General features: G+C 33.8%; 5 protein-coding genes across 8 annotated transcripts in view; 1 reads left to right on the top strand and 4 right to left on the bottom strand.

Moving 5' to 3' along the window:
- Positions 1-26,117, top strand: part of LOC145206387 (AP-1 complex subunit beta-1-like) — a 42,899-nt gene extending 16,782 nt beyond the window's left edge. The window contains exons 19-23 of the mRNA XM_080078520.1: positions 24,141-24,267; positions 24,556-24,640; positions 24,793-24,891; positions 25,062-25,222; positions 25,476-26,117. Coding sequence (XP_079934646.1) covers positions 24,141-24,267; positions 24,556-24,640; positions 24,793-24,891; positions 25,062-25,222; positions 25,476-25,550 — 547 coding nt within the window. The 3' untranslated portion in view covers positions 25,551-26,117. The remainder of the gene's footprint in view (positions 1-24,140; positions 24,268-24,555; positions 24,641-24,792; positions 24,892-25,061; positions 25,223-25,475) is intronic.
- Positions 58-5,824, bottom strand: LOC145206626 (uncharacterized). Its single transcript, XM_080078537.1, has 9 exons — positions 5,693-5,824; positions 5,351-5,502; positions 2,727-2,913; positions 2,309-2,490; positions 1,907-2,072; positions 1,734-1,765; positions 1,507-1,614; positions 1,236-1,377; positions 58-497 (listed from the first exon to the last, which is right to left on the bottom strand). Exons 1-9 carry the CDS (start codon positions 5,754-5,756, stop codon positions 412-414), a joined length of 1,119 nt encoding a protein of 372 aa, XP_079934663.1. The 5' UTR covers positions 5,757-5,824; the 3' UTR covers positions 58-411.
- On the bottom strand, positions 7,881-13,244 carry LOC145206435 (uncharacterized). Of its 2 annotated transcripts, none has more exons than XM_080078523.1 (13): positions 12,507-13,244; positions 12,014-12,165; positions 11,691-11,874; positions 11,051-11,208; positions 10,636-10,792; positions 10,213-10,373; positions 9,986-10,118; positions 9,627-9,781; positions 9,310-9,442; positions 9,158-9,189; positions 8,861-9,007; positions 8,426-8,573; positions 7,881-8,211 (listed from the first exon to the last, which is right to left on the bottom strand). In XM_080078523.1, the coding sequence occupies exons 1-13, from the start codon at positions 12,568-12,570 to the stop codon at positions 8,126-8,128; spliced, it is 1,710 nt and encodes a 569-aa protein (XP_079934649.1). In that variant the 5' UTR covers positions 12,571-13,244; the 3' UTR covers positions 7,881-8,125. The 2 variants fall into 2 exon arrangements, with proteins under 2 accessions (XP_079934649.1, XP_079934650.1); XM_080078524.1 differs by lacking the exon at positions 12,507-13,244 and adding an exon at positions 12,422-12,497.
- On the bottom strand, positions 14,534-18,604 carry LOC145206578 (uncharacterized). The gene is made up of 9 exons (XM_080078534.1): positions 18,306-18,604; positions 17,910-18,046; positions 17,522-17,702; positions 16,569-16,717; positions 16,171-16,321; positions 15,904-15,935; positions 15,688-15,789; positions 15,226-15,466; positions 14,534-15,028 (listed from the first exon to the last, which is right to left on the bottom strand). Exons 1-9 carry the CDS (start codon positions 18,367-18,369, stop codon positions 14,943-14,945), a joined length of 1,143 nt encoding a protein of 380 aa, XP_079934660.1. The 5' UTR covers positions 18,370-18,604; the 3' UTR covers positions 14,534-14,942.
- Positions 19,262-23,789, bottom strand: LOC145206542 (uncharacterized). Of its 3 annotated transcripts, XM_080078531.1 has the most exons (12): positions 23,615-23,789; positions 23,013-23,127; positions 22,819-22,946; positions 22,519-22,628; positions 22,203-22,351; positions 21,795-21,963; positions 21,390-21,665; positions 21,066-21,233; positions 20,957-20,988; positions 20,664-20,819; positions 19,975-20,068; positions 19,262-19,809 (listed from the first exon to the last, which is right to left on the bottom strand). In XM_080078531.1, exons 4-12 carry the CDS (start codon positions 22,586-22,588, stop codon positions 19,730-19,732), a joined length of 1,194 nt encoding a protein of 397 aa, XP_079934657.1. In that variant the 5' UTR covers positions 22,589-22,628; positions 22,819-22,946; positions 23,013-23,127; positions 23,615-23,789; the 3' UTR covers positions 19,262-19,729. The 3 variants fall into 3 exon arrangements, with proteins under 3 accessions (XP_079934657.1, XP_079934658.1, XP_079934659.1); XM_080078532.1 differs by lacking the exon at positions 23,013-23,127 and having other exon boundaries at positions 22,519-22,946; XM_080078533.1 differs by lacking the exons at positions 22,819-22,946; positions 23,013-23,127.
- Positions 26,118-27,389: the final 1,272 nt, after the last annotated feature.

Below are 27,389 nucleotides of genomic sequence, written 5' to 3'. Positions count from 1 at the left end.
AAATTCATTACTAAATTGTACAATAAAACACAACACATTTTAAACATTCTTCTTCAGTGCAAGAATAAATTAAATAAACATTTAAACAGCTGTGGACTCTTGTGATTTAAGGAAAAGAAGTGTAAAGTTTTTCACATTGCTGCATGTGTTTAAAAACAATTCTCATTGGTAACAATTAATTCACAAATGTTTGTAGGGGGGTTTGCATTTAAAATTCACAAATGTTGAAAACTGCAACAAAACATTCGGTTCCACAAATGAATGAAAAAAATTTCAAAAAAGAAGCAAGAAATTTACAAAAAAAAATGACTTAGAAAGTCGGCATACATCAACAAAGTGCATCTTGTCAAATTCTCCACCAGAATTTTTGTACATCAAGCATAATTCAAAATTTTCCAGTGTTGTGTGTTGTTACAACAGTTGAATTGCTGATATAAACCTCTCTTTTGCACAGTACACCATTTTTGCGAAGATGCATGCATAACTACAACCTCCCTCTGCAAAAACATAAATTTGAGAATTAAACAATGTACTCTCTACTGCCATAACTATTAGGGCAGTGGTTCTCAACCTTTTAAGTTGGCGGACCAGTAAACTTTCTAAACAAATTTTGCGGACCGGTGGACTTTCAAAATCAACCCAAAATATGAAATTTGCAATATTGAGAAGTTTGCTGCTGTCTGTTTGATATCATATGTGTTAAATACGGTTCTTTGAGATTTAAAAAAATTAAATTGAGATGTAAAATTGTAACATATTTGGCGGACCGACAGTAAAGTGGACGGGGACCGGCACCGGTCTGCGGACCGGCGGTTGAGAACCACTGTATTAGGGCATGGCTTGTCAACCCAGCAAATTTGTTACACTAGGTGGCAGAATTGCACTATGAGTGACTTGGTGCATCCACGCATCTTGTTAGATGACAGTGTGCATCAATAAATTTATATGGGTGGTCCCAAGTGGTCTAATACAGTACTCTTCAAGGTGTGTCAAAAGATGTCTGAGATTTATGTCAAAAGACGTTTTGTGCAGAGTGCGGATTTACGTTAATTTATGTCAAAAGTTTTGATTTTAAGTAAACAGGGTGCATGAGTTTCGCACAACAAGAGCACTGGTCTAATACTATAACCTAGTTTGATAGCAATGTGACCGCAAAGAGAACTAAATAAAAAATAGGGTTTACATTATCATGCAAGTGATTAGCATATTTTACAAAATGTCTACACATTTCTTACGCTCAAAACATTTTATTTCCTCGTTACAAAATGATCTGTGATCCACTTCTTCAGGGTCACACTTGCATGCAGACCTTACATACGGACACTGGTTGAAAAATACCCCAAAACGTGGCCCTGCTCTTGCTAGTGTCTCTGAACCCTAAAAACAAAATACACATTGCCAATGTTTATTCAGGCAATTAGAAATAGATTTTTTCAGGTCAATTTTACAAAGCAAAAACCTAAAAAAGGATTTTTTTAGCTGGTTGGGTATTCTAGAAATACTTACATCCATTCCATATTCTTCCAGCAACATTGTGTCAAACGCTTCGCACTTTTCTTTGCATTTGGGAAAACCCACAGTTTGTTTGTTTGAAGATTCACATTTCTTTTTCCTCTACAATAAACAACAATGGTGTACTGCCAAATGCATCTCAACTATCTAAGTTTTGGCTGGTAAAATTGTAAAATTGACAGAGAACATTTTTATTTTGTCATTAGTGTCAAGTTACTCACCTCAATGCAGTCAATGTCGCCTCCAGACATGGCTGAAAAAAATAATTTCTGTTTGACAGTGTGTATACGTTTTATAATTTTTTTTTATGTTTTATTTACCATTGAACAAGTTCATTATACTTTTTAATTCCAAATTTTATGCTAATATACCAACATTTTGTGTGACCACTTACTGTAGTAAGTCAGCATAAACTTTGACTCATTATCCACAAGTGAATGTCTTTTGCTGGTGATTTCAATCATAATTGACATTGTTGAGTTAAATTGTGCAGAGATTGTGCTAAATGCTTTTGAACTGTCATAAAATCCGACAATTTGTGACGTGTGGATATCCCAAATCTTAAAAAAATATATATTTAGTGACTTAAAAAATCAAAAGCAATGTTTTTTTTCAAATGTGCAAATAATGGTAAAAACAACTACAGTTCATTACTGTTTTTGACACCTTGCAAAAGTTTACTAAGTAAAAAAGCATGTAAAACATTTTTTCAACTTAGCAGTAGAAGGTCAGTTTAAAAACTTAAATCTAAGTTAAACAAAAATGGAAGTGAAAACATTTCAAACCCTAGTCTTACCACAAATTCCTCTCCTTTTTGCAAAGTCAGATCTCTGATAGTAAAATAAAGTCGCTTTCTTCCCTCCTCTAAATCGGTTGGTTGTTGGATCAACCAGCAATTAGCAGCATTTGGTTTCATGTGGAAGTCGCCACTTGTATATTTCACCTGACTTTGTGCACTTGACAACACTTCACAGCCAGCTGTCAAGGAAATTATAGACCCATGTTAAGCTGCGTGTGAATTTGTGTGAATTTGTCCATATTCTAAACCACCCAAATGAATTGCTGTTTATTTTGTAGTTTTTTTTACCACCTTACACTTTATGACAAACTGTAGCTATATAATTTAACACCTTTGGATAGAATGAGCCGTTTTTTTAAACGAAGAAAGCATATTTGCCCTTGTACAATTTAACATATTTAATTTTAAAACTTACAGTAGTAGTTGAGACGGAAGTTTGCGGTTTTTGGTGAATTAATTGGCACATAGATAATGATTCCAATTACATCCTGACACAATGCTTCAAAGTTTCCAAGTTCACCATAGAAATATTGGGTGGTTTTTGCTTTTTGACTGTGATACGTAATCACAACAACAGCTCCATACCCAGCAGATGAAAAGTTCTGAAAATTGAAAACATGTCTCTGTTTGTTTGTTTTTCAATTTGTTTTTAAGTTCTGTAACATAGAAAACAATTTTCATAAAATGGTTGCGTGGCAGCAACAAATCTGCCCTGGAGCCCTGAAGCAAAAACCTCTTTGTCAGCAATTTCTTTTGCAACATTGAGCAGAGTTCATGGCCGGTTTTTCTTGTTTTGATATTTGCTATCACATTGCGCTTCTGATAAACTGGTTGCCTGTGGTTTTACTGTGGGGCAAATCAAGTTTATAATGTCAGAAGACCACAGATGTGCAGCGTCAGCCTAATAACACTTAAGATTTAATCTCCAAATAACCCTTATTTAAGTAATGTGAAACAACGTAACCACAGGCAATTAATGCCCTTTAAGCAATTATCTACTTACACCTGACAATATGTTTTTGTTGATTTTAACCTACAACAATGTTTATTTCTGTGTAAAAATGACGAGAGAAAAATATATTTTTTGTCTCTTTTACATAAAACAAACAAAGAGTATTGTTTTGCAAGTAATGCAACCTTGCATTTTTTACCATATCAAGGTCACAGAGTGGATTTTTTGTGAAACATGGTGTTCCCCTAGGGCTTTAACACCAAGACATGCTATCTTACAGGAGTAAAAATGCAGTGGTACATTGTTGTATATTTGGCAAATTAAGCCGGTTTTGGTGGAATTTGATTTTGTGTTGCTTATTGCATAAACATGAAACTTTGATTTGCAAATTTGGTTTCAAGCCTGTTTAATTTTTGACAAATTAAACTCATTTAAATTATTTATTGACCCCTGAAAAAAACATGAAAGTACTTTTCAGGCAACTTTGCAAGTTCTGAAACATGCAAGAATCACTAAAACATCCTAATTAAATCAATGTTTTATTGTTTGTTACAGTCAAACATTATCGGTCGATCTGTATGTGACCAAATTTGACCTTGGGTTTGGCACTTTGGCATCGTTTACTGGAAATTCAACGCATGTTGTCCCAATAAACAAATATTTGGATCTGTGCCATACAAATATTTGGATCTGTCCCTAATGACTGAATTATGTAGTATATTTTTATTTTCCAAAGCAAAACTCATTTTTTTATACATCAAAGATATTTTTTTAATATAATTTATTTTTGTTACCATGCAACTAAATTTTGTACCAGTCATGATACATCCGGGCATTAAATACCCTATATAATTGGTTTGTAGTCATGTTAGGTAATTATAAGCTTTGTTGTGAACAGGGCGGCATGAGTTTGTGATGTGTAGCACAATATCAGACAAAAATGTGTTGGTAATAACTGGGTTTGACGTTCGTGTCTAATATTTTTTCCATGGCCTGCTAACTGATTGCAAAGCTCATTACTAGTGTGATCTGCCGTCAATTTTGCAATTTTCGGTTTTATTTAAATCAAGTTTTTAATTACACCTCACCCACTTAGTATCAGATATGGTTGTTGATTATATATATGGTTTGTTGCCACTTTAGTATTGTTTGTTATTGGTGTTTTCAAATCATAAACTTGCTTTTTCAAAGCATACTGTTATATACTTGTTATGTACATTTGCTGGATCCAATTAGGCTTTGAAACTTTTAGTATGCATATGATTAGGTGCATCCTTCACAAAATGTTTCTTTCAATTAATGTTGTATGTTAAAAGATGAAATGAATTCATTTTAAAAGAAGCTGCCATTTCTAGTAGTAACTTTTATTATTCATAAACTTTGTGCAAGGTTGCATTTTAAATTTGCACTCATGCGAATTGTGGGTTATGGTTTGCAAATTGCCTGGCAAACCCATTGGTTCTCAGGTGAGGTTTGTCACCAAATTACAAAGTTGAAATTCCACCTCACAGTGAGATATTGTTCGTAAGGTATCATTGCGGTCTTGTTTTGTTGCTTTGATTCAAAGTTTCAGGCGTGTGCTGAGATAAACTCTGTAATTTTGCACTTTGTTTTGACTGCCCACAGGCACTTCGGACGATTGAACTGCTCCATTTGAGGTCGCAGGTTTCGTCTCATTTACACAGTTTTTAATTAGGGCCTTGACTTCAAAACATGTGTTGAGCAATTTCCATGTTGGCTTGTGGTTTTAATGAAGTGTCACCAGGTTTGCTGTGGTTTGTCACACCTTGTTGTTTTGCAACACCTTTTCTGATGATTGTCATTTCAGTTTTTAAAAGGAAACCAGTTTTTATTATTTCCTTATTTGAAATACAATCAGTTCATTTTTTTATTATTTTTGACTCCAGTTTTGTGAGTTGAAATTTCCAAACTAATTGTAGAGTTTTGTGCAAAAAGACGAAACTAATTTGTAAAAAAGTGTTTTTGTCTGGTTTAAAATTGATACATAGAAGGTTACGGAAAAACATAATTTTAAACTGATAAACCACAAAATTATTTTTGCACTTTTTATTTTACTTCTCACTTACCCTAAATGCAAGGAGAACATTAGTTGGAAGTTTGGAGGGTTTTATGTACCACGCTCGACCCTTGTTATAAAACTTTTCCACAGCTGTCACATCTTTGTCTGCTTGGATCACACTGTCTCTAGCACGACTGCAAATAGTGTTTGGTAAACATGCTGCGAAAAATAAATACGTTAATCTTCTTACGATACGGAGATACTTTTATAAACAAACATTGCTTTGATGCACAATAATGCGATAAATCCACAAAAATGCTTAATAAATTTGCAAAAGTTATTTTTTGTACTATGAACATTTTTTTTAGTATTAATACAATATCAAAAGTAAAAATAAGTTTAAACTTACCAGCTTCTGCAAGGATTGCAACACTTCCAAGAACAAAAATCACGCACAGGCTGACAAAATACATTTTTCACAGACTTTTTGGGAAATAAAGACTATGCACCTATTCTTTGTTCCTATAAATGTTAACCCAGTGTTAATCCATGTGGATACATTTAAATTTGATTTGTCTACTCCAGTATTTCAACCCATGTAACCCATTAATGCATCATGATATAATTTCTGGATCGCCGAGTCGTGTTAGACAATAAAATCTCATAATCACCCAAGTTAGTGTTTTGTGGTGTAAATTAACCTTTGCTCACTCAAAACCTGCATGTTCTGTGCTATATTTAGCTCATTCAATCAAAAACTTTCTGCCAACTTTTGCACTGACATCAACGCGGCATGCATAGACATTCATTTAAATACAAAACCATAACAGATCATTAAATAATTCTTGTTTCCATGCAAATATGTCCTGGTGGTGAGCGGAGATGGTTTACGTGACCTCCTGATCACCAGGGCACTATGAGGTAGTGCGTGAGAACTGCGCACTTAATTACCCGGATTATCGTGGATTTTCTAAACATGCTGCGTCACATCGATTCTTGAAATTGTTTCATCAACATAATATGGTCACCTGGAGGACATTTTGCACATATATTGGACCACTCCTTTGTTTTGACTCATTGCATTGGAACGAATTTATTTTTTATTAAATAAATATTGGAAACTTAGAAAATATAATCTGGTATTTCCACATTGGTGCAAAATAATAAAACTTTATTTCTTCAATTTTTAGCCATACTAACTCACTGACTACCCCAACTTTAATAAAAAGAAACTGTTTTTTCAGGGCCCATTTTTCACATATTTCTTGTACCTATCAAATTTGAAATCTTATCTGTTCTTAAATCTATGTCATGTCTATTACTATTGTCTGCACCTGTCCACAATGATACAATAAATTCAATAGCATTTACTTTTGTTTATTATTGCAATAACTGCAATACCATGCTCTGAAATATTTTTGTGCACTTTCCCTTTTTCTTTCTAAAAATGTGTAATGCAGGATATACCAGTATATTCTCAGTTTTGTCTGGGGCAAATGCTTTTAAACACAGTTGAAAAAAAAGTTTTTAAATTTGGACCAGTAAAATATTTTTAATGCACAAATTCATTTAATATCTTTTTATGCAAATCCAATTCTTACATGATCTTATCTATTATTATCAATGATAAAATTTCTGAAACTAATGAAATTCTTTACCACTAACTAGCCACAGATACTACTATTCAAAAACCCAACTTTTTTACCACACACCAATCAACAGTGCTATCATTATATTTATGATCAATTAAATGCCCTCAAGTAAAGTTAACAATTTCATCGTCTGGTCCATTTTTTCTCGCTGCACATTGCACTGGTTTCCACCGAATCCCATGTCAACATATTTATTAATGTGGGCGTGCTAATGCCTGCAGGGCCCACCGCATCGCTACTAATTATTTTTGGTGTGATTCATTTTTAAACACTAACTTAGAACTGTCACACCTTTTTTTATAAATCTTTGTTAAGTGTTTTCACCCTGTTTATGATACACCCACACACCCTTAAAACAGTGACTAACATGTATTGAATGATTAGACTGAGTTTCACCACCAAACGGAAACCAGAATTTCGTCATGTTCTTGTTACCCTATTCTGTGTACTTACGCAATTTTATTTTTAAGGATTTGCCTGTTTTAGATTACTCTTACTAGTTTGTTAAATGTTACAATGTAACACACTTTGCAATCAATGCCAAAATTTCACAACTGACTCCATAGCTGTCGGACCACCCAGATGGTTCCATGTCTCCCATGTCATAATTTGTCAATCAATCATGCTTATTATCTGTTTGTCACTGGACCTCACATCATTTTCTGTGTGGTCTGTGCTGATGTCAATGCTAGGTGTGGAAGTTCTGTTTGTGATCATATTTGGTGCCGCAATTTGTTATCAAAGAAGGATTAAATTTTGATTTTGACATACTTAGCATTTTTGGCTAGGCTTATGATCTTTTTAAAAATCTTTAAAGTCATGAAGTTTGTTTGAGCTACTAAACGGTTATTTGTAAATGTTTTCTTGCTCACTTGTGCTGACCCATCCGCCCACTTATTTAAGTGCTTATATTTCTAAATGCCTACTTTTTTGTCTCTTAGTCAATTGGCATAAACCACATTTACTTTTGCAGTTAAATCATGAACATTTTAACTAAACAGAACTTTAAACGAATATTGCAACAGATAAAACATAAAATATTAAATGAGCACTTAATAAAAGGAACTTGAAATTACATGCAATAAATACAATTCTTTTAGGCAATTTCTGCAAACACCAGAAACATAATGATCTGATGTCATTGTGTCAACACTACAATTGTTCTTATCCTTGCTCCAGGTTGTTTTGCTTCATAGCAATTCCACAGTTCGCATAACGACTGCTTTAAAACAGAATACCATCTTGGCATAAATACAGTGTCGTATACAAACATTCTCTGCAAAAAATATATAAATCAATACATGACTTTATGTTTTTTGATTTGACATATTGAAATCCTATGTGATTCTTTTGTATAATTATTGCATGCAAATGATGTTTACATCTTAGATTGTTTGGGAAGGTTTTCAGAATGTTTCTAATGCTTGTTTAATGCTATTGGTAACCAACCATTTGCATTGGTCAACAGCATACAGTAAGACACTGCTTACCTTTCATGCAGTTTGCTTCACAAAACTTCTGTTTATTCAAACGGTTTGCTGGACAGTGACAAAGGCCTACTAGACAGGGGTGAAAATTATAGATTCCACCACCATGGTTCCTACCTTCTGCAGTGTCACCACCATCATTAGAAAGTCCCTAAAAACATATTTAACAGTTTTGCAATTTGTTTGTACTTTTGCACATTAAAATTGGTTTATTTTCTGCTGCTAGGCTGCACTCGGATTGCCAAAATTAACAATAAATAACAAAACAGAATTTAAAGTATTGATGGGGAAGTTTTCTTGGTAGCTACGTTTAATTAAGTTAAACTACTATTGAAAGTTTTCGAAGTTGGAGAACATTGTATTGTATGTCAACCAATCTGTATCATATCAACCTTTTTTTGGAATGTATACATGTACAAACCAGTGTGAGGAACTTACTGATTTTGGAAAAAGTTCTATGTTCAATGAAACTCGCAATTCTTGCTGGACCATTGCTTCGTATGCTGGGCATGTTGTGTTACATACTGTTTCGTCCTCAGAAAAACCTGAAGCCTCTTGCTCAGCTTTCTCACATTCTGTTTGTTTCTATGTGATAAAAATAAAAATTTTAATAATTAACACATTTTTCTGTTTCGAATTTTTTTCTAGGAGGCAAACTTGGCAAATGTATTAAATTAAAGTAAAACGATTATGGTTAGCACTACAATTTTCTAAAAAGATTTTCTTGGTATTTACCTTCAGGCATTCTGTGTCGTTTCCTGTCATTGCTGCAAAATACAACAAACCAATAAAAGAAAATTACTTCGGGTATTTAGTTTTCTTAAATTACAACTAGATGCTAAGATTCCACTTTTCTAAATTGTTAATAAATCAACTTGTTTACTTACAATAGTATGTCAATTTAAATTTTGTTGCTGTGCTCTGTATTTTTATTGCTTGGTCACTTTCAATATCATGTGTCAAATGTTTTGTTGAATTTGAAATAGTAATCCCACCAGATGAAGAGTAGACATTCAAAATCTGTGAAAGAATGGTAGTTTGTTGAGAAAATTTGCAGCATTTAAGTTCTGTGTTAGCATTTCATAGTAGATTTCATTTATTGCTGTTCGTGTTTGGCTTTATTGTGTTTTTCTCTTGATCTGAAAACCCACCATAACTGGTAAAATTTTCTAACCCTTGCAATGGTAAAAAAACAAGTTTTAACCTGAATTTCCTCTTGTGGTTGTAAGGTAACATTCCACCAACTGAGATAAATTTTCTGGAAATTGGAGTTCGGTTTCAAAATCCAACACTTTGTTTTGTTTTCTTCTCCCCGTACTTTTAGAATTCCTTGATTATCGGATAATACAGTACAACCCACTGCAGAAATAACAATTGTGTTATAGTTTCATTTTGCCACAGTTTTGCCTTTGTTAACCAGGTACAACATACAATTCATAAATAGTGTAGTTTCATTCTATTCAAGATTATGTTTCTAATTTCCCATACTTTGTGTACAGAAAATTCTTTGAAACACTTTAGAACTAACTAACTATTGTTAACAGTTAGTATTTGTTTGCTCACTGTAATAATGTAAAATGAAGTTGTTTGCAGTGCTCTTTATGATAAGAGCTTGGTCAGTTTTGATTTCATGTGTCAACTCTTTTGCTGGATTTCGTATGAAAATGCCTTCTTCTGGAGAGTAAAGTTTAGAGATCTGTAACATGATATTTGATTAGTTTTTTTAACCTGGGTTTAGACATAATCAATTTGTCATAGTTGTACATGCCAAGGACAAGTAAAAAATTTACCTGGATGTATTGCCCATGTTTGATCTGAATATTTTTCAAACTCATATAAAAACTTTGAATGTCACTGCTAGGTTGAAGGATCCAGCATTTTTGTCCAAAACTGTTTGTACTGTTAGTCACATTGAGAATACCTTCATTGTCAGACAATATGGAACAACCAACTGTAAACATGCATTAAGTACTGTTATTGTCAAAAGTTTGTGCTTTTTTAAATCTCACTGGGATAGTAGTTCAGTGATTTCCATGATAATCAGTCAACTTTAAATTGTTTGTAACCTGGTATGTTGCATGCTAGTCTCAGCTCAACGTAATTTTACAAGTGTTTTTTTTGCTCCTCATTTTGATTGACATTTAAATAACTTTTATATAAAGTTTTTTGGTACTCATGTGTTAAGTTTGTTTTCATCAAACACGTTTTCTCACCATTGAAAGACAGCAGGAATTTGGGGCTGGTTTTTGACAATGGTGAGGATGACTCAATTAACAATGTTGTAGTTGAATCTATCTCCAATGAAGCATAAACTGCTTTGGTCATGTCTTTTGAAATTAAAATCATTTTTTGGCTCTGAATGTTGTTGATCTAAAATTAAAAACATATTTTCTACTTCAACTGTTTTTCTAGAATTATTAGACAAATTGCACAACAATGATGTTGTTGATGTTTGTTATCAGATAATAAACACAAAATAGTTTTAATTTTGTTTTATTTGATATTTCTAGAATGTTTTCAGTAAGTTGTTTTTTATAATCTGGGTAGAAAAAGTGGACACATAAGTAATGCAAACAAAATAAATCTGTAAGAGAATTTTACAAAACATACTTCACTTAAATTACTTACCTTGACTTTATGTTCAAATGTTTGATCTTGTTGCAATAAACTGATATGGGCTTGTTTGGTAACTGTAGATGGTTTTACAATCCAACAACTTGTGGACAACATTGATGGGTCAGTTGAATTTATTACAAAGCTGTCAGGCTCATATATTTTGCATCCAGCTGAAAAAGTTGTGTTTATTTTTGTTAAAGTCAATGCCATTTCTCTTATGTTGGCAAATTTTTTTCATGGTGAAGTATGTTGCCTTTTTTGGGTGTTGGTGTAAGCAGAAATGTAAGGAATGATTAGGGATCATTGTAAATAATTTAACTATTTTATATCTTCGGCATACCTGGCTACCTTCCAGGACACACTGTTTGAGAACTACTGGCTTACACAATAAACAGGCAGGCAAAAAATTATTTTGTTTGTCTGTTGTACCTACTCAATACTAACTTTATCTTTAGTATGTTTTATGGGTGTCCTAGGACAGCAAAGGGGGTAAATAATAGGGTAAATATTTAATCATGTAAACATAGGGCGTTTTAGTGTAAAAATTTACTCGGAATGTCAGAAACTGCAGTAAACTTGAGGGTAAAATGCTCCGCTAATGTGAACATGCTTAATGGTTGAATATACTTTTGTGATAAATCTTAGCCCTTACCATAGTAGTTAAGCACAAACTTTGGTAATTCACGTGGGTGAAGTCGTATGGGAGCAAAAATAAGAATCATGTTCACATTTTCATAATATATTTCAAAATCTTTTTGTCCATTGTAATATTCTGTTCCATATGGCACTGAGTTTCGATAGGGGGTTACTTGAATTGAAAGTGTTGCAAAAAAATCCTGAAAAATTTAAAGGTAGATTTATATTCATACACATTGTCTAACTATCAACTTTTAAAATACTGTGCAATGCTTCAGTGTAATTTTACTCCAGCATCCGTTGTCTTTTGCACAAATGCTGCTTTACTTTTGACTGTACCTTGAATGATAACATCACATTTCCAGAACCTTGTGGGATCATGATGTGCCAGGTTCGGCCCCATGTCATTTGTTGTTCAAAATATGACACAGTTTCAGGAACTTGAGTGATTGTGTCCATACTCTTTGAGCACGTGGAATAAGGAGGGCATTCTGTTGTGAAAAACGCTTTTTTATAAGCACAGAATAACATGTTGTTGGATGCATAAAACTTTTTGCTTTGTGGATTTACAGACATATTTTTATTTAAAACTGCTGATATAAGCCTGGGATGAGCATTGATTTGCAGTGTGGTCATTTTTATCATGTATTTTAGTTGTAGTACAGAAGGCACTAATTAAATAGGTTGTAGTAAAGCATTTTTTTCTCTGCTTTCTTTGTCAAAAATAAAAACAAACTTTATACAAACATAATGGCTTGTAATCCGAATTATTCCAAAAATCTCTATGATCAACAGTTGGAGATCCTGTGACTTAGTCGTAAAAGTTTCCTACCTGCTTTTGACAAGCACAATATGGAGGAACAGATGAACAAAATAACCAACATATTTCTATTCATTGAATGCTCTCTCGTCAGAATTAGAAAAAAACTACTTGGTGTCTAAAAAAAAACATCACTGGATTGGTTATAACTAGGGCAAATATTTTTTGACTTGTCAAAAAAAGTCAAAATTTTGTCAAAATTTTTAGAATAGGTCAAAAATTGTCAAAATTGTTTACAAAGTCAAATTTTTTTACAAAGTTAAAATTGTTTACAAACTGCATTGTCGTGGTGTTGTAGAGGTTGCACTACCAGTGAAATATTCATTTTACACCTTGTAGCTTACTTTATACTGTTGTAATTGGCTCATTGCCCCAATTATTGCGAATCATAAACCATCAAGTGAGTAAAACAATTAGGTTGATATGGCGTGATGCTCAACACACCTCAAAACGTGCAAAATTTTGGTAGGTCCCAAGTCATTTTACGGCAGCTGCAGGTTAGGTGCAGCTCTTGCTTTGGTTTTGCTTTAGATACTTCATGTATCTTTCGTTTATACAACTGTAATTTTTCGTTGTGTCTTGGCTGCAGTTTTTTGGCAGTGATTTTTAATTAGCTCATTCCCTTTTCAGAATAGGTTAGGTCTATGTTCAGATTTTTGCCCTTCTGTTAGACTTTTGCACATTCTTTCACTCTAGTTAGATTAGCCTAGACATATTTTAACTTTTTGAATGATAATGCGTAATTTAACTACTTGAATTCTTCATAGGTCAAAATTTTGTGAAAAAAAAGTTTTTTAAGGTCAAAATTTGTCAAAATTTTCAATTTGTAGGTCAAAATTTTTCGTTTTTTAGGTCAAAAAATAATTGCCCTAGTTATAACATTCAATTACTGGGAATATACATTTTAGCTTTCTCTCACTGATGTAAAATCCTGGTCTTTAAAAACAAACTTATATTAATTGAGAATTTTCTGCAATACTTTTTGTGGCCATCTATTATAATAAAACTTATGTGCGCCATCCTAGAAAGCAAGGTCTTTTATACAAGTAATCAACCTTTCTGCATTTTGCATTGCAAGCAACTTTTTCTGCTGACTACAACAGTTATAAGATACATGACACTGGCAAAATGTATTTGCAAGCCAGGCAGGCATGTTACCACACAAAGATCATTTTCAGGTTTTATACCAACTGATAACATTGATACAAAAAAGTTTTGCTTTTGAATAGTTTGCACAGTTTTAAACTTTCTATATTTGTATGTGCCCCAGGGCATTTTTTCGTTGGTGACACTAGATTGATTGCTATCATGACGTGAAATCTACGACTCTAGCCAGAACTTTCACGTCATCAGTATTTAAACTCTGTTCTCCATAACCACAATGTCTCAATATTGACTTATTCAGCAATTTTGTACCATCTTTTATTATCAGCTGCTATTTCTATCACTTTTCCAGACATAACAACTATCACTCAGGTGTGTCTGTTTGCAGTGGTGGTCATTTTGGTTTTAGTCACTGTGGCCTAGAATTCAGTTTCAAGGGGAGCACCACTAGTTATTTTGGGTTTACCAGATATTTTAGGCTGTATTTATAAAACACAATAAACCCCAAACTGTTGTTTTTCAAGCCTACTTGGGTTGTGTTTTTAGTGAGGCTCATATGTTGATTACAGTGTGGAAAATGCTTTTAAGTTTATGTGTTGTTTTCATGTTTGAAATTGTTACTGTAGGCACACACTCTTTGCTAAGCTTAACATTTTCGTCTCAATCTTTTGTGCAAACTTTCTCTTAAAAAAGCACTTAACCTACTAATTCTACTGGTCTACATATACAAGCTGATTGTTATAAGTACACTGTACCAGAAGTTAAAATAACATTGGAGTTTTCCAACCTCCACCTCCGATTTTATGTCTTATCTTTGATGAATCACATATTAAAATCACATAAATCACATATAATTCTGCCTTGGGCAAGACTTTAGTGGAGCTGGTTAGCTCCGATCTCCAGTGCTACTATTTTTGTCATGTTTTACCATAAAATTGACACAACATGAATTATATTACAATGAGTCACATAGCGTAGGATATCACAAGTTGCAATTACTTTAGACAGGTGCTGGTATGTTCAAAAATAGTCCAATTGGTGGTGGTTTAATGTTCAGTTTGTACAACCCACAATTAGATCAAAGCACACTTTTTTTTAGTTCTTAAATCCAAGATAGCAGTTGAAATACATAAGAGACACTTAAAAGCATTAAAACAAGGTACAAATATTCACATTGAAAAAAATGAAACAAACAACTGAAATAAGTGCAGTGTATAATTGAATCTTTACATATTGTATTAAAAACAGGGTACACTTTTTGCCTTTCTTTAACAATAATGTCTTTGTCGTGTTTTTAGTGGTAATACAAATTTGATAGTTGGTTGAACAATTAATGGTAAAACATTACAACTGTAATGTTGCCTGTACAAAGATTGACTCAATGCAGTATACAGTCTTGGCATAGATGCAGGCTCGGATACAACCTTGTGCTGAAAATAAAACAAATTACTACTCACAGGGCCTGTTATTGAGTTAAAGTTTAAATAATGATTGGTGTGTGAGGCATATTTTGTGAAAAACTGATACAAAATGCTAAGTTAAAAGATGGTAGAATTTGTTTTGCTGCGAATTAAAAATAACCTTAGAAATACAGTAAGTATTTCGGTAAAAACACAAATGCACTTACTGTTGTCACATAATACATCCTGGTTGCAAAATCTTTCAAAATCTGTAGTTCTAGGGCAGTTACAAAATGTTCTTTTCCACAAGCAAAGTCGTGCCACCGCATGAAGTTGGGCCAGGTATTGAGCAAAACTGTTAGAATGTGAATTTGAGTTTATGTTACGTCCACTCACGCCACCCTGTGTCCCTCCTTGGCTTGATGCCCAGTTTACCACAGCTATAGCGTTGTTGGGTATCTTCTGGTTCTGTAAAAAAAGTCAGTTTGACAGTTTAGGCAATAGAAAGTGTTGTCTGGAAAATAAAATGTCTTTGTCAATTAAAAGTGGTAGAATATTCTGTTGTAGAAATAATGTACGTATTGTAGGTAACCTGGTTCTAGGCACTTGGTGGCCATGCTCCTCACTGGGACAAATTATCTGAAGTAGAATGTAATGTTGGTAAAACTGCTTCACATCACTATGATTACCTGTATTTCATACTCTGCTTGAAGCATCTGATCAAATGCTTGACAAGTTTCACAAGTTAAATCCAAGAAAAACTGCTGTTGTTGCTGACAAACTAATGCCCGCTTAAAAAAAACAAAGTTTAACAATTAAAAAGAATTACAGTTTATTTACAAAAAAGAACCTAGTAAAATTAACTTTATTTCGCAATCAAATTTGCATAAACTTGTTTTTCTTACCTGCTGGCATGACATATCTCCTGACGACATAGCTATAAAACAAGATAGATATAACTATTCAGTGTTTGGTCTTTGGAAGACTTTAGGGTGAAGATATTTACAATGCAATCCTGTAATAGCACTTTGAATGGGACCATATATTTTTCTACCATGAGTTTTTAGGTTTTAAAAATTTGTTTTCAATGTAAAAACGTCACAAAAAATAACTTCTTATTGATACAAAACATGTAGTAATGCAGTGGTGTCTGTCCTAACCAAACAACTTACTGTAATATGAAAAATCTATTTTGGAGTTTGTTGTGGTTGTTGCAGTAATCATAATTGACATTGTTGTGTTGGTTTCTATTGAGATTGTTTTCAATTTTTTTGCTGTTGATTGTAAATTCATCAGTTTCTTGAAACTGTGAAGGTCGTTGAGCTAAAAAGGAATTATTTAATGAGTTTGTTCAATCATTTTTTTAGCAAGTTTCTTTTAGAATAGGTGACTTTCTAAAATTTAAGATTTCTTAATTTATTTCAAAAGGTTTAATTTTTATTAATTTAATGTTATCATTTTCATAACAAAAATCTGTAATTAGAAAAATTATTGGGCTTTTCCGACTATTATTATTGTTTTTTGAAACAGGCATTTCAGCAAATTCTGTAAAAGGCAATTCGCTACTTACAGTAATCGTTTTGCCGTCCGTGGAGCTTCTAAACTTTATGTATATCTTCTTCAGTGACTGATCAGGCTGGATGATCCAGCAATACATCTTACTGTTGCTTATTTCTTGAGCAACTCTGCCATTCTTGTTTGACATGATATTGCATAAACCTAAAATCAAGATTTCAGATACCGTATATACTCGCCGATAGGTCGCACTATTAGTTTTGTGTTAAAGAAGTTTAATTTAGAGTTGACTTGCACATAAGTCGCACTGAAAATCTAGGGATTTAAACGGGCCTTTCCCTAGCTTTTTTGCAAAGATAACTTCCTATTTTGTTTTTTTTGTAGGGCTTAATATAATCAAAATATGTTTACATTTTTTCTCAACAAAGCGGGAAAACCCAACGCACGCTGAGCGGTCGCATGTGCGTGTGTGCTCATGAAACTGTCTCGCATTGGTATGTGCGTGCACGAGTGGATGCACCCGTATTCGATAGAACCACAGTGGCAATAGCACATTTCCACTACAATTCGCGTCAATAACGCCCACCCTTAATTTTTTACAGAAAATTAGTATAAAACTTGCGCGTTATACTCGAATAAATACGTTATATCCACCCAATAAGCCGACCCCAGAAAATTAGGTCGAAAATGTAAGGTCCTGAAAATCGGCTTATTAGCCGGAAAATACGGTACTCGCAATAGCAGAAAACTTTCAATTTTGTTCCAACTTGGTGGCGTTTTGCACTTATGTCGAGCGGATTGGTCGCACCTATATTTTTTCAAAAAATATAAGGAAAAAAGTTGTGACCTATCTGCGAGTATATACGGTAGTTTTTGTTTTATGTTAATTTTTGTGCATGAGAACATGAAACGCGAAAGCTGTTTTCTAAATGATTTCTTAAACCCTTTGTGGCCAATTTAAAAAGATTTAAAAAGTTTGTTAGAATATAAAGTACTGTACCAAGTTACCATAATATGTTAGAGAAAATTTGACAAAGTATTGTGATGGTACATGAATTGCAATTCCATAAACACCCTCAAAGAACATTTCAAAGTTTCCCAAATTTCCTTTTAACTCTCTTGAAATCCGGGAATTGGGGGACACTGGGTAAGTTGTCACTGTCACACCTTCATCAGGACTGCTAAAGTTCTGTAATAGAAAAAAGTTCTTAAATGAAATTGGTGTTTATTTTTTGGTTTAGTGCAGTTTTGATAACAAAAAGTAAAGAACAATTATAAAGATGTAGAAATTGTTTAACATGATACTGGTTTGTTCAAATGAGTAAAGGTTACTTTGGTGTGATACTGGTTTGGTGAAATGAGTTAAGGCTACTTTGTGTTAAATTTTCTCACTGACCTTGAAAACAAGCACCAGGTTGTTGGTATTTGTTTTTATGTACCAAGTTTCTCCACGCATTCCCCCTGGCTGGGAAAGTGAGTCTATTGTAACAGTTCCCGCATCATTAGAACATATCGTGCCGTTTCTACATTCATCTAAAAAATATGTTTTGTATTTTTGTCATTACATACTTTTCTGTTGTATTCTATCAGATTAAAAATCTTGAATAGTTTCTCAAGAAATGAAATCAGTTGTAACGGTTAAACTTTTTGCACAAGTCAAATGCTTTGAATTTTTGTATAAGTCCTGTACTTGTTCAACTATGACAATTGTTTTATGAACATCTTAGCAGTTAAGTATCATTTTGCAACTTTTTAACCTTGCAAACTAAACTATTAGTAATTTGAAACTAACCTGCAAATGTCGGTGTTGTGAAGATGGTGAGGCTCAAAAAAGTAAATTGTATCAAACTCCACATTGTATTCACCAGTATATGAATAGTATCTGCTGCACAATCTGTGTTAAAAATAGATTGAAACAAACCTAAGTTGGCTGCTTTCAACCCTATCTGTTTTCACTCTGCAACACAGTTCTGTCCAAGAGGATACTTCACCAAATGCTAGGACTACAATCTCAAACTACTTTTTGAAACAAGCTTTTTGGTTTTCGAAGTATTAACCTTCTTTATACCCTCATGCATTTTAGTAACACAAGCAAAATCCAGAAGCAATTTGGTAGAATGCCGTTTGTTGCTTGAGGCAATGCTGCCAAAAATACAAGCATGTATAAAAATATAACCTTGATATGTACGTTGACACATCGATTATTATTAATCCCTGCAAAAATATCTTTTTGATCTTTTAAAAAAGCACAACTGTGCAAATGTCAACTCTAGCTTGAGGTAATGTTTGCAAACAAACAGATCGTTTAGACGAAAATAAAATTTCCTATTTTTCTTGCTGACTCATTAAATCTTTGCAAAAATTGATTTACAAGAATAAATGTTATATTTGGGTGGATTGGTGTCTTTATTTATAAGATAATCCACACCTTAAATCCTTAAAAATGTGCAACGTTGTACTAATCTCTGGTTCTTAGCTTGAGGCCCTGGCGCATCAAAAGTAGCCAAAACATACACGTGGGAATTGTGGTTTCTGTGAATTTTTTCATTAAAGGTGTGGTTAAAAGTTGCCAGCTGGTAATAATTACCAACATGGTGTCTGATTAACATGCTTGATTTATTAATCCTGATTAAAATTCCTCAGCATTTTAATCTTCACTATCAGCTTTCAAAATGTAGTTTTTTCTGACTACCATGCCTGACCTTTATAACATTTGTTTGCTAATAAAACCTGTGGATAGGTTTAGTTAATTTTATGACATCTGTTCCCAACAAGTTTGTGGTTGCAGTGTTGTATTTGTTTATTGTAACCTTGCAAACTACAAAACTAACACAACTTTAAGTTGCAAATGTTTCCAACGCTTTAAACACTTTCAAGCACAATGGAAAACAGCAATACAAAAGCCCAATAATAAAAATGCAAGCAAACATTTTACATAAAAATACAACAAATCACTTTGATTCATTTTAACAAAATATAACAACCAAGAGATACATTCCACTTACAACATCAATAAATATACTAATCACTTAAAAAACCACATAATTGCCGATAAATCATCACACAAAATGTTTGAATTTAAGTGGCACTTCCAAATAACTTAAAGTGTTTTATCACATTTGTCATCAGCTTGTACTATTGGTGAATCATATGGGTTTGGCCTGTGGATTATAGAGATCTTATCACACTAATTAGTGAGATTTCGTTTCTGATAGTTCACGCAAATGCAAATGGGCTGAGAAGATGACAAAGTTTCCAAACAACTGTGATGACAAAACAAATAGGAAAACATTCATCTGCAAAAAATTGAATGTTGATGTTTTTTGTGAACTGACCTGTGTGTTTATTAGCCAAGTCATCACATTTATTTGCCACAAAAGCTTTTTATTGCAAATGAAACAGTTCCAACCTTTAAGCTTTATTTTTTTTTAATGATAACATACATAAATGTATTATTTTACCTCGTTTACAAACTTTACTGGCACAATATGTGTCATAATCTTTGCATGTTGTGATGAGACTGCGTGGCTGAACTACTGGAGCTTGAATAGTTACCTGTGGGAATGAAATAGAACATAAACTTAGTTCTGACCATTTGTTTTCTAGAGGTACCAAATTTTTTGAAAAAAAATTTTGTTGGTGTTTTGTGTATTTCGGACCTTTTTTAATTTCTTTTGATGCAATTGCATAAATCATGAAAAACAACATTATGTTTTTCAATTTGTGGAAAAAACAAATAAATTGAAATGCCCAGGGCACTTGTGTGTCAAAATGAATAAGAAGTTGTTATTTTCTGTATCTTAAACCAAATTAAGTGGCCACTTAAAATTGTGGTCAACATTTGTCACACTTTAGTCTTTCAATATGTTGTCATATTTATTGATTCACATGTTGTTGTGCGTAGTATTTTTAAAACACTTGAGTGGTTCTAAACTTTGGGTCAAAATTTTGCCTTTAAGCAGTAATGGAAAAAATGTTTCGATTTCTTCCTCAAGGCACAAAACAGTTTTTTTGCTGCGTGCTATAAGATTTGAAGTGTATTAAACTTTGATTTAAATTTTAGAAAATCTGCCAGCAAGTTACCTCTAAAAATAAAACACAAGCATTCACTAAGAATAAAAATAACAAAATTTTGAGGTATATGACTTACTGCGGACCTAACATTTGCAAGAATGTTATTGAAAACTTCACACTGTGATTCTGATAAATCTTCTGAACTGCTTGCTAACATGAGTTTTGTTGGCAGCAGAGTGGATGAACAGTTATAGTCGATATTTTCCCCATTGAATCGACATTTTCTCTCTCTCTGCATTAAAAACATAGCACAAACTTTTGTAAAAAGAAACTTAAATATCGCATCCAATGGTGCACAAGAATAATGCATTAAATTGTTCTTTGACATTTTTATTATTATTTCTGACAAAATGCATTCACTCATTTTACCTGCACACATTGCATATCCATTTCAGACAATGCTGTAAAAACAACAAAATGTTTTAAAAGTGCTAAATAGAAAAGTTCTACTTTTGATATCGATGTCATTTTTACTTACAGGCAGCTCTCAATATAAAACTATTGTTATAGCAGTTGTGGTAGCATACATAATCAGCAAAAAGAAAAATTCTGGTTGTTTTTCCATTTATTTCCATGCTTCTATTGCTTTTATCAACAATATCCAACAACAAATCTTCTTTTCCAACACCAGAAAGTATTCGTTTTCCTAAAACAATAATATATCTTGTTTTAATTTTTAAGACAATTTGTTTCAACATTTAAAAAGTATTGTGAAAATGTGGATCACTTAATTGCATTTTTTGTATTTAGATCCTAATGAAATATGAAACTTTAGAAGAAATATACAAACTAGTAGTTTTACCTGAAAAAAGGTCTGTCACATGAACGTGTGAATTACTGACAAGGTCAAGGTTACCCAAGGTTACATAACTTCGTTCCACTCCTAAATTGGTATGTGTACTGTATTGGTGATTTTGTGGATGAGATAAACCTGGATAGAAATTGTCTACACTCCTTATATCTTCTGTAACATTTGTTGGCAAAATGAACCAGCAGGCAGAGTTAGACAGCCATGGTCGGACTGTTGTTGGTGATCTTTCAATTGTTATGTTTTTTCCTTGCAAAATATTGCAACCAACTGTAGAAATAAAAAAACACAATGATTTTGTTGCATATTTTTGACTTCAAACAAGTCGTGTATATTTATTAATTTGTACAATCAGGCATTTTATTGTAATAATGAAACAAATCCAATTTTATTGCTCACAATAAAAATCCAAATCGTATTGTTGGTTTGCATAGAGACCAGCAGATATTGTAACTTGATAAATATCTTTAAATGTGAAAACTTGTTCATTGGTGTTTGTTATCATTATGGTGGAAGCTTGTTGAAGTCCAAATTGTTGCAGAAATATCGGGTTGTTTTGACTTACATCCTGAAAAATAAATTTAAACATTTTTTGAACAATTTTTTTTATGAGTTCTTTTATATAAGTTCCAAGCAAATTCGAAAGAAGTGGTTGGCAAATTTTGCTGAGTTACTTTAAAGTAATGAAACGCAAAACAGGGTTCTGGACACTACATGGAATTGCAAAAAAATGCATTCTGCTGCATGTTTATTTTAAACAATGATATGTGTGCATTCTTTGGGAGTACTTAGCAACTGTCTTTTTACCTTGATGTTTCTAAAGTGCAGAACAAGTGTTTGTGGCCAATTCAAAGCACTTCTGATGACTCGATGTCTAGCAACAAAATGAACTGAACTGCTTTGGTATTGCAAATAGCCTCGTTGTTGGTGGCAAATGGTCCACAAACATTTACTACCTGTGGAAACAAACAAGTTGGTTGTTACTCAACAGTTAATTATAATAAAAGCAAAAAAAATTCTATTGATGTTTTAGATTCCATAGAAAATCAAATTAAATAATTTGACTTTTAAATTTCCTAATGAAAATTTAAAATGTTTATACTCAACTTTTTCAGTAACTCACCTCTGTAGTGGCTTCCAACTGTTACAGAAGTTAGACAACAAAACACAAACAATTGAACCAAAGTATTCATAGTTTCTGATAATTTCTGAAAGGTATTCTGCTTCTTAAACCTGAAACAAAACCTATATTGTTTTTTTCAAGATAGTTGCCTACCCAACTTAAAATATTTATTTTATGTGTTAAAAATATCTTTACATCTAAAAAACCTCTTCCTCTCAGTTGCTTAAGAAGGCAAAAAATGCAATGCCTCTTTTCAGAATGATACTTGAATCATACTTAACTTAAATGTTAACACCACACCTCTACTTATACCAGTCAGGAACCCACAGGAAAAGAGTTTCAAAAATCTTCCATATGACATCACCCACTGTTACCCACAAATCTCGACATTTAATTTGGCATTTTTTGCTTAAGACCCGTGGTTGTTCCTGAAATAAAAAACCCACAGTATGAGTCACTATATAATCTTGTGTATCTCATATTACATTCTTCACCTATTGTTTTATGGTAATGACAACACATTTCCTTGTTGCGTTTGATATTTGTACCATAGGGCAATTTTATTTGGTAGAGCAGCATTTGCAACATTTTCTTTGCATTTACTTCTTGCTAAAAATAATGCGATTTGGGTTACAATAGTATTGTGATACAACAATTAAATTTGCCCTTTGTGGTATTGACTTGTGATACTTTCACATTCTTCAATAGTAATGTAGTTGTCAAGTTGATTTACGTGAAGGCAATTATTGGTTTCAACTTTCATGGTAAAGTGTTATCAAAGGTTCAAGTTCCCCATTTTAATCATCCATGCAAAAGTGCTAATCCGTTTCACGTTGTTTTTTGGGGGTTTTCAATGGTCATTTTCTGAAGTCACTTGCTGTTTTTAAATCAATGATGTCATGTTTGAATGTTGCCTTTGTTGTAAGGGGGAGTGGCTATGTATGTTATCATTGATAGGTGTGAACCTGTTTTCCGGGTAGTCAGTGTGTGTGCTGCTGTACATGCGAATGGGTAACATTTATCACAGTTTCTTATTGGCCTTGAAGTTACACACCATATGACTGTGAAACATTTGTTTCTCTGAATCATAACTTACCAATCATTTCATTCCAAATTCTTGTTCCCGGATGACGTCACGCTCCGCCCATTACGAATAAATACTGAAATTATTACGCAACAATTCGCGTAAGCCTCTTCGTCCGAATTTATCAACGTTTCCGAAAATATTGTCAGTCGATTGCCTGGAGGGATCGCCACACATGCTGCGCGCGGCACCACTTGGCAATGACGTCACAACGCGCTTGTTTGTGACGTTGTTGCATTGGAAGATTATGTGTATTGTTTTGCATTTTGTTTTGCTTTTTTGACATCAGTATGGTTTAAACGAGAAAGGCCTGGGAATTTCCGATTACACGTGATTGAAAATGTTCTGGGGTTTTAACCAGCTCATTTCGTGCAAGTCACTTCTGCCCTGGTTTCCGACAGTTATTTACATTAAAAAAATTGGTTTACAATTTGGGATACCAATATCCGTAATACTTCAAATATAGTTTATAATTTAGCGGACTAAGCCGTGTTTTAACTCAATTGTTATTAGTTCTAACCCTCGTTTGTTTGTTCAGTTTTGGATTAGCGCCAAACATCGCACTGAATGTTCCCACTGTTCATCCCAACCAAAGCTTCGATGTTTCACTTCCACTTAACGCCAATGGAGCAGTACAGAGGATGGAACCACCGAACAATCTGCAGGTAAAAACGCTTGGTATATTGTAACAGAATCAAAATCATTAATTGTTGACCCGGAAATATTCTGAGCCCAACTTGAAATCACTATAATGGCGTAAAGGTATCGTCGTCGTTTTTTGTTTTCTTTATCGAACGTTTTGTTTATTCTACTCAATATTTATTGCCGAAATTTTGTGCAAATACCAATTCTTCTTTGCAAAAAGTGTTAAACAAATGCATTTTCCCTTCTGTTTACCCTTTTTATTCGCTTTTATATTTGTACAAGCCTAATTTCTTTGTTGTATATTTCAGGTTGCTATTAAGAACAACATTCACGTATTTTACTTCTCAACGTTGGTTCCCGTTCACGTCCTCTTCCTGGAAACCGGAGAAATGGGTAAAGCGCCAGTCGTGATGTATAAAAGAGATAAGATAAAATGACAGTGCTGCTGTTTCCAAAACATCCTATAAGTCTGCTATATACTCAGGGTTAATTTAAATTTAACGATTTTTTACTGATATCTGTCAACGCCTATTTTTTTCTCCAAGATCGCAAGGTTTTCCTTACGACCTGGAAAGATATACCGTCAACAAACGAGAAATCGTTTTCACTTGATGGTCTTGGAAATATGCCCAACATAAACACAGGTACGTCAAGCGAGTTTAAACACAATGTGCGTTAGTAAACATGTTATGCTCCGAAGCACGCTTTCAGGGCGGCAGTGTTTTGGTCGTTCGTCTCTTTTCTTTTATTTTGTAGTTTTTAGGAATTGTGAATTAGCTAAAAAACTTAAGTGACAATAGTTTGTTTTTCACAGACGCTGTAATAGCAAAACTTCGTCAGAATAACGTTTTCATGATCGCTAAACGTACAGTGGAGGGCAAAGACATGGTTTACATGTCGTTGTTGCTGCCGAGAGAAATGTGGGTTCTGATGGAGCTGAAGGTTACACCGGGAAGTCCATATAACGCATACACTGTAAGTGGTTGGGTGTACAGATTCATTTGAACGGTGTTGTAAAAATTCCAGTCCAGGGTCCAAATTTCAGTCCAGGGATTCATCACAGCCAGATGTTATCGGTCAACAATACCGGGACTCTTCGGGTGAATAAGTCGAACTGACTTCTGTGTCCGGAGTACACCAAATACTCAATCAAACAACCTAAACGTGTTTAGTTTGCACAAGGGGCTTTCAAACACTCATTTGACAATTATTTTTTATTTCTCCTCAGATCGCTTACAAGTGCCGCCAGGTCGTCGTTTTGCCTATGGTTCACACCAGTATCGACGCTGTACTGCGAAGCTAAATGATGTCATTATTCTACCCACGTATGAGGTCATTACATAAACATATGACTTATTTTCAACCTTTTGCCAATTTCACGAAACCTGAAACAAGCTGCTTGTAGAAAATTGTTAGTTCGGTGATTGTGATCATTTTTTCCCACGTTGTTTCATTACCAACAGGCTTCGGGTAATTTACGATTTTTTTACGTCCACTGCAGCGTGAAACCAAGCAGATAATCATTAGAATTTTTGCGTTGCACTAATTTTACGTTAGAGTACGTCGACTCAAATTCAGTAAGACCAAACCGCCAATAGAAACCGTTTACATGCAATTGTTTTTTGAGTTCATCTCGATAATCTTGCTTATCCACACGTTGGCCCATTTTTGAAGAATGTTCTTGTAACATTCATCCATTTGGGTCGTCATTGTTCGCGTTGTGTTTTTTCAATCATGAAGTTAAATTTATGTGACCAAACCTGCTCTATTTTACCATCAAGCGGATGTCTTGAAAGAAGATATTACCACTAGCAGGCATATTAGCAATCTATAGCGTATTTAAACAATACATATATATGTGTAGAAATGAGTCTTTGTGTTTTATGCGTTAGAAATGATGTAAAGTGACATTGACAAGGAGCAGCACAGTGATTCTCAAAATGTGTGCCGCGAAATATTCTATCGCAGTTCTTATCTATTCTCTTGTCCACATGCTATTCACTGAGGGTAACAATCACCACAGTACATACTTGGATACAACCCGCTATGGAGAGCTTAACGACTGGCAGCCGTAGAGGAGGTTTAAAGTCAATTTGTGGCAGAAAAACAGGACTTTAAACGCTATTCGTCTCTCCATTGATGGTACGATTTTAAACTTCACGTTGAGGATTCGGAGTGATTCTGGTCTGTAAGGCTAAGTTTATTCTACAAAAACTTGTTGTATTGCAAGGATAATCTGGTAGAACATCGTTCAAAATGACACGGACTAGGGTTTCTATCCCGGGATCCCGGGAATCCCGGACAATTTTAGCAAAAAATTCTATCCCGGGATTTTTTCTTTGTCCCGGGATATCCCGGGACAAAAATTGAATGCTTTTTTAGTTGCACTCTTCAACCAGAGGTGCGACATCCACTGGGTTTCCGTGAATTAAAGTGTTCACCGAGGTTTCTTGCAACAATTCAAACAGGAATGATAAATAGTTCTGCTGTTGCGAACATTACAACAGTGTTAGAACCCACGTTATAGAACCCAGTTAGTCAAATTCGCGCTATAGCTCTCCAGTTGGTAAAAATCTGGCAATTTGTAAAATTCAAAGACGGCGGTGTGGTTATAGCGCCATCGACGTGTGTCACAACTCACAAGGTTGTGGGTTCTAATCCTATCTCAGTAGCTGGAACCTGATGGGTTGAACTAAATTGGACTTACCAACTGACTAATTTGAAAACTGATTTCAACTTAAAAAAATATTCAATTAACTTAGAAAATAACAGGCTGCTCTACGGTGGCCTTCTGAACATATTGCATTGATGCTTTGCCGGCCCACTAGAAATAAAAATGAAACAAACAAACTAATATTATAAATTTAACAAAAATCGAATAAAATCCCGGGATTGAGGTTGTTTTTGTCCCGGAATCCCGGGATAAGCCAAAGTGGCAAATTTGAGAAACCCTAACACGGACCCAACCCGTTTATTCGAGGCGCGAAAACATGTTGAACACACAACGGTTCAAACAACAATTGTTTAAAATTTGGAACATGACATTATAAATAAAGTTAATGCCGCCATAAATATTCTTATATTGGGAAAGAATGAGCGAGTTTGGGTTGTTACCTAATTTCTGAATTTTATTGCGAAAAGA

This window comes from Phallusia mammillata, chromosome 1 (assembly GCF_965637545.1).
Source record: "Phallusia mammillata chromosome 1, kaPhaMamm4.hap1.1, whole genome shotgun sequence".
In the NCBI taxonomy this organism is placed as follows: domain Eukaryota; kingdom Metazoa; phylum Chordata; class Ascidiacea; order Phlebobranchia; family Ascidiidae; genus Phallusia; species Phallusia mammillata.
This window is presented reverse-complemented; position numbering and strand designations above follow the sequence as displayed.